Below are 14,315 nucleotides of genomic sequence, written 5' to 3' on the forward strand. Positions count from 1 at the left end.
TCCTTTTCATGCCTTGCTCTAGTTTCAGTATTACTCAGGTATATTGATCTCTACCTGAGCTGCTGGATGAGGTCCTCTCCCTCCTTGATGACGTTGACGGTGACCTGCAGTGTGGTCTGCTGCTGCTGGCCAAAGCGTTTGATCAGATCCTGGACGGCCTCCACTGACTCGGCATACACGTCGTCCAGCAGCTCTTTCTGGAGCTCCTCCAGCCATGTCCACAACTACAGAGGAGGAGAGGAGAGAGGACGGCTGTCAGATTTAAACATTAAGTGGTACGATATTGTGTTTTTTTTGTGAAGAAATTTTTTTTATTTTCTGCAGCTGCACTCAACTGAATTACGGTAGTGTTCTCAAACTATTCTTATATATATTTTTGGTACTGTATTTATGATACAGAGTATTTGTGTTGACTTATAAGAAATCTCACTCTGGCCTCACAATACACACACATGCAGTAACACAAATTTGCCGTAGATCTCACACAAAGGAGAAGAGCCACTGACTGCCATCAATTCTGAACCCTTCACCCAAATTGAATGGTTGCACTGAGAGCCAAATATTAAAATTAACAATAACTACACAAAATCCAAACACCTTAACCCTAAATGATCCTTTTTCAAATGTGTAGACCAGAGAAATGTCCTCAGTACACATGATGTCCATCTCTCTGTGACTAATTTGCTAAAAGTTCAAGAATATGCACATATTCCATCTCATCTGTTAATTATTTTCCTCTTGCTCACAGAACACTGTAAAAGCTCTCATCCACACAAACACGCAGCCCACCATCCACTTCAGCATTACGTCATCCTCCCAGCCTACCTCTTTGACGTGCGTGTGGAAGGCGACAGACATGTCCAGCAGGACTTTGCGCTGCTCCACGCGGCGAACAAAGTCTTGGATTCTGTCTTCGAGCTGGTGGGCGGCCTGGTAGATCTCCTCTGGGTCGCACTCTCCCGTCTGGGCCAGCTGCTCCGCCGCCTCCAGCAGCTTGTCTGCATTGGTGTACGTATTCTACACCAAACCCAGGAACACAATGTAAGGCGAGCGCAACATATTTTGAACAGGAACAGATAGAGATATACGGGCAGGGAGAAAATTAAAAACAGGATATGCAGAAGACGTGTGCACAGATACAGTAAGAGATAGTAGAGCTGCACGGCGATAACTAGTGAGAGGAAATAGAAACAGGCAGAGAGAAGCAGGTGAGATAAAGACGAAGCGAAAGATGCTACAGAAACAAATTACACTCACACTAAGGTGGGATATCAGAAGGTCGATATTAATATTTTCTGGATAAAGCTGATCAGAGCTAACATTCTGGGTAAGTATTCTAATTTCAGCAGTTTTTAGTGATGCAAGAAACATTCAGATTCTTTATTTAAGTAAAAGCAGCTATACCGCAATATAAAAATACTCCATTAGTAAAACTGAACTGAAAATGTCACATTAGTATTAAGAATTTACCCTCTCTGAGAGTTACAGTATTATAGACGATATTATTGGATTATTATTACAAATGCATGAATGTGTAAATAGAATTTTGCTGTTGAAGTTTGTTGAGATCAATCTAATTTTCACTATTTTGTAGTTTAATGGATAATGGTGCATCATATTTTTAAAGCTAATATATGTAAAATCTTAATATGTGAAGTAATTAAAGCTGTCAAACAAATGTAGTGTAGTAAAAAGTACAATACTTTCATCTGAATTTAAGTGAAGTAGAAATATTACATAGCATGAGGGAGAAATATGGCATACAATTTGTACTTAAGCACAGTACCTGAGAAAATGTACTTCATTGTATGCCACCTCTGCTTTTAGGCCAAATACATCCCGCAAATTTGCAAAGAATTACAACTAATAGAGCATTTAGACCATAATATGAGACTAAAACTAAAAACCCAGAAGGTTAGCTGGCTGGCATTTACATTTAGGGGAAAATGGCTGCACTAAGTATTAAAGTGAGATGATGTAACTTTTGCTGGACAGCAGTTACTGTGTCCACAAGTGACAATTATAGGATAATGCTGAAAGCTAAAACATAGTGTAACAGTAGCACAAATGGAGAAGAGTCATACAGTCGGTGAACTGACACATTAATGCAAAATCTATCTGGCTGTAGCATCCAAACCCGAGTGTGTTAAATTGAAAAATAGTGTGTTTTGTTGCTAATGAATTCAGCTTTTTATTTGTAAGAAAAAGAATGTGTTATGTTTCTTTCAAAAGTTACATAGTCTTGGTTTAAAATTGCCTTTGAATTAATATGATGACATAAACAATATCTTTGCAGATTGTACATTTGCTTTGTTGTAGTTGTGGTAAGAAAAAAAAACTGATATATTGGTTTGACCCTGGTAGAGCGTTAGATTTGGAGAAATGGAAGTGAGCTACCTGTGCCACTTCCTCAAAGTCTTCGTGCCGTTTCTGGAGGGCTCGGGCTCGGTGGAGGGACTTTCCAACACCTGTGTGTTTGCTGAGGAAGGCCTCGCCGTGGTTTTCTATCCAGTCCAGCACCTGTGCAGACAAGACCACATGTCCACAGAGTGAGACAGACATTTGGCATTCGGTGAGCACAAGGGGGCGCTCTAAGGTGGTAGATGAGCCGCGAGTATTGATGATGATGATGAAAAGAGCGTGTAAGAGAAGAGGCATGACAGAAATAATGATCAGTATTGTACGAGGCGTCGCACTGAGCCTTTCTTTTCACACTCCTCTCCTTGCACTATGTCCTTCACAGACGGCATTAATGGATGAACAGCATCTGCATGGACATATGACCCAGTTCAGTTGCCATAGCGACAGTTGCCATGTCTACACACTCAGGAATGCCCGTGATTTTTGGACAGTATGTAACCACATTATCATATTGTACCATTAGATTTTGGCCTGTACATTATACCGTACTCGTGTTTCAGGCTTTTATCCTGACTAACACATTTACATTTTAGGAATTTATCCAATGTTCCTTTCCACAGAAACATGTGCGGAGTGAGCGTGCAAGGTTCCAGCAACGTCCTCAAGGACATTTTGATAGAAAACGTGGCTGTTGCTGTGATCAAACCCTCTATTAAGAGTAGAATCCTTCTAACCAGTAGGCTACCCTGCTATTTTCAAATTACTGTCTAACCCTCTCATGTTATACTGAGAAAACCTGGCAATTAAAGTTTGGTCCTGGAATTACAACGTGTTTGAAAAAAAATACGCGTTGCATAATAAACAGCGGCACATGCATATAAAATGTGTACGTGTGTGTACCTGCTGGACATCCTGTTGAAAGACGCAGAGCTGCAGACGTTGGTGCAGCCGAACTTTACGGTGCTGCCAGATGTTTTCTAGCTGTCTCTGGTGATGCAGCACCTCGTGGATTATATCCAGGACGTGGTGCACTGCCTTGGAGTAGTTCGCTGATGCTGTCAGTGAATCAGCGCTGCCTGGGGTTAAAGGTCGCTGCAGCTTGTCCAACAAGGCTTTGCCGTCCTGGCTTACCTGCATAGGGGTGAAAGGTATTAAGGGGATGAAAAGTACGCTGGCAGGAATATGTAATCTGCAAATATAAACATCATCCAAATACCAACAACAAGCAAACAGTGTGGACAACTGGCTGGGAAAACTTTTGATGTTATATCCAGAAAATCAGAAAAAAAAAAGTAAAAGATTAACATTAAGTGCCACAAAGGAAGGATTGGTAAAAAACACAATGAGAATTTATTTCTTGCACAGTACAACAGCAACTCCTTTATTACTGTTAGTGTAATAACTGTTATTTCTTTTAAATTAAATTAAAAGTTGTGTTGGCTGAGAAAAGCTGACTTAATGCTTATTGATTTTATTCTACCCAAAACAATATGAGAGGCATATTTTTCAATGATTATAAGAGTCACATTCATTATAAAAGTTTATTTCCCCCAAACAGAGAAAAGTTACTACAGTTATTGTATGTGAATTATGTTCTAATAAAACAGTAAACCTGATTGTGGTTCTTAGAAGTGTTTAAATAACAAGATATGGCTGCAAATTTAACCACAGTGGCCCATGTTTTTGCACATCTACTATACATGAGTATTTAGTGTGATGTTACCTCAGAGTAGGCAGCGGTGATGTGTTCGTACAGGCCTTGGTGATGGTGGATGGCGTCTTCAAGGTCTTGGAGCTCGGAGGGCAGATCTACCTCGCCGCACGCCTTGCACCACGAGTCCACGTTACTCATGTACTGCAGGGGGAGAAACGCACGCTTTTATTTAACACCGACTGTTACTCAGATGTAAAGCACTTCACAAGAGACGTGGCATGAGACGGTGATGGTGTATACATCCTTGTGCTCTTCCCGCGAGTCACATGTTAGTCAGACATACCAGAGCGTACAAGAAATCGCCCGAGGAGCATTTTCTTTGCCGTTACTGGGCTTAAACATGCTGAAATTTCTTTGTGTATGGTTATGAGCTCTCTTAAGACTTTTTCAGAAGAATTATCCATGGCTGAATGTGTTGTTCATTGGCCTGTGGTGACTTCCTAGAACTTTCTCTACCCCCCTGTGGGAGGAAAACAAGCAGAGACGCTGGCTCAAAGAAATATCATAAAGTCGTGAAGTGATCTTCATCTCATTATTACCTTTTAAACATCTCTCCCATGATGATTAGAATAAGATACACGAGTAGCACAAAGACTTAAAAAGAGCTTCTCTGTATGTATAGAGGAGAAGAGGTTGGGGTGAAACCTCTGGAAAAAAAAAAAGTGGTTTCTATTTCAGCTCACAAACATGAAAGGCTGGTCTGATGACGGCAATATTCCAGGTCGGAAAAGTTGTACCACCCGTGTTCCCCAGTTGGGATTCTGCCTGTGTGCTTTTTCAGGCCATGAATCATTCCATAGTGGCCCAACTAATGAGCACAGACAGAAATAACAGCAGATAACAATGCTTTACTTACATTCTGCATATACTTATGTAAATATATGTTAATGCAACGCATATGGCAGGCTTTATAGATTTAATGAAGCCAAATGGGTATTTTACAACCCAGAAAGTGTATGGATGTGTGTCCAGGTGTACCCATTAGTATAGCGAAGGTCAACGCCTCAGCTGGTTCCAGAGCTACATCAATTTGAGTTTTACTGCATCCTGCACCCACTGAACCTGACTTGGGGAAATCCTCTTATTTGCTTTCTTGCCGAGAGTTATATGAGAAGATCAATAACATCAATACCTCTCTCATGTTTGTATGGCAAATATGAGGCTGCAGCCAGCAGGCAGTTGGCTTAGCTTAGCATGAAGACTTGGAGGCAGGCAGAATCAGCTACCCTGGCTCAGTCAGAAGGTTACAAAATCTGCCTACCAGCACCTCTAAAGCTCACTTATTAACGCGTTATAACTTGTTTTTTTTCATTTGTACAAAGAAACTGTGTTAAAATGACAAGTTGTGGTTTTACAGATAGTTCTCTTGGCTGGATGCAGCTACTGCCTTGAGTTCTGTCGTCACCACAAAACCACAACTTGTCGTTTTTACACTTTTTTGCGTATGTGTGTGTTAATTAGTGACCTTTAGAGTTGCTGTTGGATGGCTTTCATTGTCTTTGAACAGAGCCAAGCTACTGGTTTCCCTCTGTTTCTTGTCTTTATTCTAATCTAAGCTAACCAGCTGCTGGCTGTAGCTTAATATTTACTGTACTGTACCGTTCACTCTCTGCAACAAAAAGCTAATAAGTGTGTCCTCAAAATGTCAAACCAATATATGAGCTAAGTGACTTTTGTTTAATTAGGCTACGAAAACTAGAGCACAAGATAGATATTTTAGAGTAGAAAAATAAACAGTAGAGTTTTCTTTAGTCATACACAGACAATAGTGGAAAACATGCAGTTCACATATCCCACTGTTCTTAAGGTAAACATGATTAAAAAAAAGTGTCTAAAAATTAAACTAGGGAAAGTTTGTTTCTGCAGCCCTGTACCTGATTTTGTTTGTTGTATAAAGCCAGCTATAACTGAACTATAACAACTAGAACAAGATGTGAACAGACAGTCCATAAACATCTACAATGTCAAGTCACATGTATTCACACTTCTCAAAGCTGAAAACCTTGTGTGTCTGACTTACCTGGTCACATTTCTGGTGGAAGCTGGCTGACATCTCCAGCAGCGTGCTGCGTTCGTCCAGTGCTGCAGCGAAAGCCTTCCACTCCTGCTCCAGCTGGCCTGAGATCTGCTTGATCTGCTGGGAGGCGTAGTGACCAGACTCCAGCAGCCGGTTGCCCACTGACATGATGCGGTTGATATTCACGTATACATTCTGCACGGTGGGGCAGAGAGAGGAGGGGAGAGAAGATGGGTGAACAGTGGCAGGGAAGGGGTTGCATGTAGATTAAATGAAGAGAATGAATTCAAAAACAGGTGATTTTAAGAAAGACAAAAAAATCAGACAAGGCAATAGGGTTGAGGAACGAGGAAATCGAGCGCTGCAAGTGAAAGAAGAGGAGAGAGGGAGGCGAGGGCTATTGGGCTGTCGCCATCGTTTCTCATCCACGGACAGAAACTCTAGCGGCTAAATTGATTCCTCGTCTCAACAGTTTCATAATGGTTACGTAAGGCCGACTGTGGAAGAAGAATAGGATTACTTAATACCTGGTTGTGTTGCTGCTAACACGCTAAAATGTGCGAGCGCACACAAGTGCAGGCAGCAGCAAACAAACACTCAAACACAGTACTAGAGGTTGACGCTAAGTGCAATAACTATATGATTATACAGCGTAGGGCACGGACTTGATAGTCCAAGTGGGCGGAAAAGCATTACCTCCTGCTATGAATCTGTGTGTCTCTTTGCGCGTGTGCGTGTGTCTTACCATGCAGTTCATAGCGAAGTGGTTGTGCTGGGTTTGCAGCTCTATGGCGTGGGGGTGGTTGTTGCCAATCTCTGTGTAGCCTGCCAGGAACAAACCCTTGTTGTGCATGATCCAGTCAAACATCTGAGGCATGAGGAAAGACAGAACAGACACACACACACACACATGTTAGACAGCCAAATGAAAACATGTACACTCAAAGTACAGGTGCACCATTAACTTTCACATATCATTGCAAACACAGGTAGAAACAAACAGCTAGCACTTAACTGTGTGTTTGTGTACTGCTGCAGTGTGCACATACTTGTCATCGTTCCAGGCCAGAATACAGAGAAATGGACTGCCTCTATTAAGAGTATCCTCTCAGGCTCTCCTAGAGAACAACTCATGGCCTATGGTGTCCTAGCAACAAGCTCCTACTACTGCAGTGTATCCAAGACTGCAGCTCTCTCTGTTGCTGCAGCCTGCTATTTTATTCTACTCACTCAAACATGGATCTCTGGATTTTGCCCGTTTCTCTCCCTGTCTCTTTATATTCTGTGCTGCAGCTGTCATCACCTGAGCTGTCTGGGCAGCAGCCAGAGTAGATGGCAGCGTACCTGCATAAACTACCCTCCATCTTCCTGCCTCTTGTCCTGAGATACAGTGGAGACATTCAGTTTTTACCTCCTATTTTATTTCTGCGAAAAAGTTTAAAAGGCCAAAATAAAAAGCACATGAATTCATGAGCTCTGCATCCGAAGCGCAGATCAATGCTTCGCTGTGGGTGTAATTAACTTTTTGTTTATATTGGCAGTTGTCTGCCCTACAGTGATCATCAGCCGTGGTTATAGATTACCATGCATCACCGCTCACACTGACTGACACCTCGACTCCCACCATCCACCGACCTTCTCTGCGTCCTGTTCGAAGAGGCGGAGCTGGAAACACTGATCCAGCTGGAGCTTGCGGACGTGCCAGGCCTGGTGGAGGTGCTGTCGGGTGGAGTGCAGCTTGTCCAGAAGCTGGGTGATCCGCGGCACCAGGCCCTGGGTGTCGGCGTTGCAGACCCCGCCGCTGCTACTGCTGCTGCCACCGCTGCCGCCGCTGCTGCCGTTACGGTTGGAGAAGGACTCGCTGCTCTGGATTCGCTGGAGCAACCTAGAGGTGGATTTAATAAGTGGTTTAATGTCAAGGTTGCGATACTCGTGTTTGGACAGAGCTTTGATTGGTTTCAAGAGCGAGGTTATGCATTTTCTTGAATGTGTTACATAAGCAATGTTTGACTTGACTCACACAGATCGTCAGTAAACAACCTTCAGTTACTAAATCACAAAAAACTCCAAGCAACCAAAAAAAAAGAACTGAAACAGTTGCCAGCATGAAATAAACAGAACTGACTTTTTTTTGTTGTTGTTTTTAATTTTGTCTTGTACATGGGAAAGAGGAAGATGGTGATGCAATCACAATGTAATCCTTACCTCTGTCCCTCAGTGTCCAGCTCCTCTATCGGGGCTTTTATGACTTTCTTCTTCAACGTGGCGTGTTCTTCTATCATTCTCCTAGCTCCTTCCAGGTCTTGGGGAAAATCTTTTCTCGACACAGTTTCCTGCATCTCCTCTAGTCGAGCCAGCATCTGTGTGGCGTGACCGGAGAACTCCTCGAACGCCACACGCACCTGGACACAAAAACACAGAAAAACATCTTAGTGAGTCCTTATCTAAAGTACTTTCTTTCGTAAATTCATCTACTTTGATTTGAATGTCACCGGGGGATTTGAGGTATTTCAAGTTGGATTTACAAATCGTGCAGACGGGTTTGAGTGACAGGATGGAAAGGTTGATCTCACCTCTATCCACTCTTCATGGTTGTAGTCCAGGCTGCCGTCAAAGTCCGCCGTGAGCTGGGAGGGGTCCACGACCTTCGTCAGGCCCTCTAGTGACACCATGGTGGTCTAGAGGAGCAGAGGTGGAGGCAGAAATTATTAAAGAGAGGGAAAGGGATCGAAGCGGGGTTAGGGCGGATTTAACTTAGATTCAGTCAATTGAGTGCAAAATGCTTCTAATCTCTCCCATCCTCCCACTGTGTTTCTGTGTTGCCTTCAATTCCTGTTGAAAATGTTATTATTTAGAGCGCACATGATCAACCCATAGTCCCCCAAAAACTAGCAACATGGTAGTTTTTAATGACGGCAGAGTTGCAGAGATGTGACGTTTAGTGGACAAATCTCTGCAGAAAGCACAGAAACCACGTAATTAATCACTTAATGCGTCAATGACATGACTTAAGCACATTTTATCCTCTTCGTCCTGTCACTCCAGCACACTGCAGCTTCACGTTACTCTAAAAACATTTTCGAAAGAGTCACCAAAAACACACGTTAAAGCACACACAAGCTTACGACTTTCAAACCCACGATTAAAACACCTTGGTAGTGTTTCTCTTCGACCACCTCTGGTCATCCTTCACTTATGAGTTAAGTGAAATTCAAATCCTCTCCGCACAACAACAACTGCATATTACAATATCAATTTCAGAGATACAGTGAGGAAAAGTCTCTCTCTTCGGTTTCCGTGCCTCTGTGTTTTTGCTAAGCCTCCTCCGCACAACACCCCCGCACACATGGCCAGAGATGGATGGAGACAGAACGATAAGCAAGATAAGCTTTGTGTAGGCCAAACAATGCAGAAACACACTGTTGTCCTTGGGTTAAAAAAAAAAAAGGCACAGTGGCCATGTTCGCTATTGTTGTTCCAGTTAATTGATTTGTACTTGTTGAATGGTGTGAGAGAGAATCGGTCAGGGCTGCGGGCTATCCCTTTTCTCCCACAGAAACGCACAATTTACCAACAATCAGAAAGGTTGCAGTCTGTTCCCTGCGCTTCAGTCCTCCGCTTCTTTTCTTTTCGACTCAATTTGAAATGAGGAGAGGAGAGGAGAGGAGAGGAGAGAGAGGACTGAGAGCCTCAACATGTCCTACCTCTGGGTTTCATTTTACCAAGCCAGGAGAAAATCCTTTTCACACACACACACACACACACACACTTGCTTCAGTAACACTCAATATGTGCTGGGAGCTGATTTGTGGTGTGGATGCAGCGGACCAGTTTATTTAGGCATGGAAAATTTTGCACACACGCATTCAAAGCAGCTGTAGTCCTAGCAACAGTCCTGTATCAAATTTACTTGAACAACGCAGGATGAAAACTTCCTCTGCGTAGTACCTTTATAAATACAGAACAGTATCAGGTCAGGTAGTGACACATGAAGGCAGGACAGTATAGACATGGGATCCCGATCAATGGCTGTGTGGCATGGCAGGGCAGCTGGTGGGTAATTGTAGCCTGCCCTTTGGCATCTGGCTATTCTTCCTATCAAATAATCAATACGGTGTCATCGGACAACAGTGGGCCTATGTGTGTGTGGGCATGTGAGCAATCAGAGCAATTTCCAAACCAGTGCAACGCCGCCAGAGCGTGAGGCCGAAGGGGGAAAAAAAAAAGTCCACTCGCAGTATCAGAAACATAGCGTACAGCAATCCCAGCAAATAAAAACACAAGACACTCCACCCATTTTATAGTATGAGCGATGAGGATTTTCCAAAGCCGTGTTTCAGTGTTATGAGCAAGAGGCTGATCATTACATAGTAAGGAAGGTTCTTCAATGACAAATCAAACAGGAGGGCGGGATGTTGTCATGTAGTCCTCAGTAGAGGGCATTTACTTAACGGGTTTCATATCAGAGGAAGACATCTCTACTGATGCCAACATCAAAAGCAAAAAAAAAATAAAAAATCTGCACTGGTTAACCCATGCAGCGTTGTAGAGCAAAATTTTTGGTATCTATTTATAACTATGAAATGCTCAGAACATAAAAACAAAGTCTGTTCCTGTGAATATATCATTAAATTAGCTGTGAAAATGCGCTCTAACGCTTGACTGATGGCATAACAAACACACTCGTCCTTGTGATCCGCTGCGCGCTGGTTTTGGGTGGAATGTGATGAAACTTTTCCTCAGGAAGACAACTGGCTGGTGATGTGCGCATCCAGAGCGGCGGGGAGAGGAAAATAATGAAATGTGCCGACAGTGAGCGGCTCAGCGGGGCCTAAGGCCGTCATTATCACACCTCAGCTGACAGCAAATTAAGGGGAAATATGGATGACTGTTTTACTACTTTTACAAATATAAAATTGGATTTTCCTTTTTATGCATCTGGCTGCTATTAAAATTCATTACAGCATGTTAAAATGTATTATAGCCTAGTCTCTCCTTTAATGAGCTGAATATTCTTACAAAATAACAGAAACTGTGACATTCTGACTGCAACACTTCCCATAATTATCTTCTGGTTCAAACCTAAAATACATTTTTTTTAATCTATTACATGCTCCCGTGATACATGAATAAACATTCTGAAAATCTTAAACAAAACATACTCTGGCATTATATATAAACAGTTTAACAGGTTAAAACCATGTTTGCAACTTTTCAGGTGAAATTAGGCAGCCAGAGAGCAGAGATGGCATTAAAATAATCCATTACATCAAAGTGCACACTAGAGAATCTGTTTTGATAAAAAAGGAGGAGGAGGTTCTCCTTATCTTACCTCGAACTCGAACTTGGAGCTGCCGAAGTTGGTCCTCTGCTTCTGCCAGAAGTTGTCTGGTTTGATGATGAGAGCGACGTGGATACAGGATGGGAAAGACTCCTGCAGGATCTTCAGCAGAGGCTTGATGCTGTCCCACTTGGAGCCGCGCATATCAACGATGACAGTGAAGCCATGTTTACACACCTCCTCGCTGGGATGGAGGGAGGTCGGCGGGAGTGGGAGGAATTAAAGAGAAGAGAGGGAGGGAGGGAGGGAGGGAGAGGAGGGGAGGAGGATGTGAGGGAGGGAAAGAGGGAAGGAGGGAGGGGCAGTGAGAGATTGGAGAGAGCATAATCCAGAGAGAGAGGAGACAGATGACAGGCGTGGGAAAGGATGAGAGGGATGGAGAGGAAAAGAGAACAGAGAGAAGAGGGAGATTGAGATGGAAAAGGGAAAAGAGAAGGGAAGGAAAAAAAAGAAAAGAAGAGAGAGTAAAAACAAACAGTGAGATGACGCATTTTCTATACTGTGAGAAGCCTACGCAGCAAACACATATCCCACCCACCCAGCCACCCACGTACGCACGCACTCCCACACACACACACCACACACACACACACACCACAAACACACACATACACACACACACACACACACACACACACACACACACACACACACACACACACAAACTGTATCATCTCCCTGTGGTGCGCTGTTCTGTTCTGGCCGACATTATTATCACATAATCTCACACATGCACGCACGCACTGACAAACTACAGCAACACATCTGAAACTAAAATCTGCCATAATTACGTAAGATCTTACAAACATTATTACTTGTCCTCATGAACTGAGGAGTTCAACTATTTCTGTTTGGCATCATTTTAAGTTCCCACCAAAAACTACTTATTTTATTCAGCAATCCTGGATGCTTCTTTTTTTTTTTTTATTTCCAATCATTTTATGCCTTTACTAAACGTCCCTCTGTACCTCTTTTCATTATTAACTGCCGTGACAGATATTATTTCAATATTCCTCTACCCAAACCTCTCTCCCTCTCTCTCTCTTTAACATCCTGTCAGTAGATAGCCAGTGTGCAGATGTTGCCTTTCCTAAAATAGAACACCTTTGGTCACCAAAAACCACACAGAGATATTTTGAAGGTATGCAAAACATGACACGATGGCAGTGTGAATATGAAGGCCTAAAGGACAGAAAAAAGTCAAAAAAAAAGGGAGATTTGCAGTGAATTCACTCGTATTTTCAACCCTTACATAGATAATGTGGTGATAAATGGAGAGTAGACGGAGAGAGGAGGGGATGGATTAAGACGGATGGAGGGAGGAGACGAGCGCCGGATTAAAGAGAAAAGAGAAGTAAACACAGAGCTGGAGAGGAGAGATGCTTTACCTGCGAGGTGAGAAGCTACTCGTCCACAGCAACTACTGCTGCTGCTGCACTGCCTCAGCTACTGCGACACTTTGTTTTGCTTTCACACACACACACGCACGCACACACTTACTTGCTCGCTCGCTCACTCGCTCACACACCTCCTCACACATGCGCTCTCCCTCTCTCTGTCAGTTTTAATCCTCCTCCCCTCCTCCTCCTCCTCCTCCTTTCTCTCTCTACTGCTTTCTCTCTGTTGATCCCTCACTTGTTTTCTGTTATACATCCCTCTCTCAGCTCAGGCTTTCCCTCTCTGTCTCAGCATCTCACTATGTCTCTACAACTGATTTTTGGCAGCAAAAAAGCTGCGGCAAGCTAACTGGTCTTGAATTATTTCTCTCTCTCTCTCTCTCCTCTCTCTCTGTTCCTCTCTCATCCCTCACATGCTCATCTCAGCCCTCTCACGTGTTACACAGCCTCATCAGCTTGCTCTGGGTGTTCGCCTCGCTTTGAGGTATTGCTTCTCCTTCTCCTTGAGAAAAAAAAAAAAGAAATCTACAACGCACACACATACTGTACTCACACGCGCAGACATCAAAGACCAAAATGTAATGAATGTGTAACCTGGGGATGCCGGCGAGGTAGGCGATCAGTCTCCTTAGGTCGTCCGTTCGTATTCTGTCATGGTTGCTGCGTGATGGAAACGTTAACACTGGACCGCCACGTCTGTCTCTGCCACCTGAGGCCACACACACACACACACACATATACACACAGTTAGTGACATCAGAGTAAGAACATGACAGAAAATGTAGGTGTCTAATAAAAAAACAATACTTTAAAACACTGTATTTGCTTTTGTGGTTCACTAATAACCTGTAGTGTTATTAGTGACATCTGTGCTTTTCCCTCTATAATAAGACAAAATGTCTCCTGTGAAGACGGCCTAGTAGCAGAGTGTTACATGTGTGTCACTAAATCAGCAAAAAGTCTGACAAGACTACAACAGGCATGATAGTAACAAGTTAGTTAATCCAGCAGATGAGAAATAGGCTCTTCAAATGTGAGATGCTGAGCCTGCTTAATTAAAACGCCTTTGGCAACAGATTTACAATTGATTTCAAATACTATTTAATCTGCTAGATACATAAAATTAATAGCACCGTTCTAATTTATAATATCTAATTTACAAGGCAGACACTGGCAAATCATAACACAGACAAATGTAGAAAACTACATTTCCTAAAATAACAGAGAAGGAAATGCTACCCTATTAAAGCTGGAGTGCGGGACTTTTGTCTCCCCTTCCTGGCAGTGAGAGTAATTACAAAAACACTGTTGACACGTGCTTACGTCGTAGGCTACTCTGTCGCTACCGTTGCTGCTGTATAACGGTGGATAAATTGTTTTGTCCGTCACACAACCCCCGAGAAATGACTCATTTCACTATCAGAATATGAACCATTCAGTCTGATAACATTTGTAAAGTCTAGAAGAGCCGCACGATTCAATTAT

At 42.9% G+C, this 14,315-nt stretch overlaps 1 protein-coding gene across 4 annotated transcripts in view; it reads right to left on the reverse strand.

Annotated features, from left to right (window-relative positions):
* Positions 1-14,315, reverse strand: part of LOC121913694 (triple functional domain protein) — a 72,121-nt gene that overhangs the window by 25,859 nt on the left and 31,947 nt on the right. For all 4 annotated transcript variants that reach the window (XM_042436451.1, XM_042436450.1, XM_042436449.1 and 1 more), the window contains exons 4-15: positions 13,425-13,539; positions 11,425-11,617; positions 8,666-8,770; positions 8,298-8,494; positions 7,728-7,977; positions 6,838-6,960; positions 6,096-6,287; positions 4,085-4,216; positions 3,262-3,492; positions 2,398-2,520; positions 826-1,017; positions 55-224 (exon numbers count right to left, since the gene is read on the reverse strand). In XM_042436451.1, the coding sequence (XP_042292385.1) occupies positions 55-224; positions 826-1,017; positions 2,398-2,520; positions 3,262-3,492; positions 4,085-4,216; positions 6,096-6,287; positions 6,838-6,960; positions 7,728-7,977; positions 8,298-8,494; positions 8,666-8,770; positions 11,425-11,617; positions 13,425-13,539 (2,023 nt within the window). The remainder of the gene's footprint in view (positions 1-54; positions 225-825; positions 1,018-2,397; positions 2,521-3,261; positions 3,493-4,084; positions 4,217-6,095; positions 6,288-6,837; positions 6,961-7,727; positions 7,978-8,297; positions 8,495-8,665; positions 8,771-11,424; positions 11,618-13,424; positions 13,540-14,315) is intronic.

The sequence above is a fragment of the Thunnus maccoyii genome, chromosome 15, assembly GCF_910596095.1.
Source record: "Thunnus maccoyii chromosome 15, fThuMac1.1, whole genome shotgun sequence".
Classification (NCBI taxonomy): Eukaryota; Metazoa; Chordata; class Actinopteri; order Scombriformes; family Scombridae; genus Thunnus; species Thunnus maccoyii.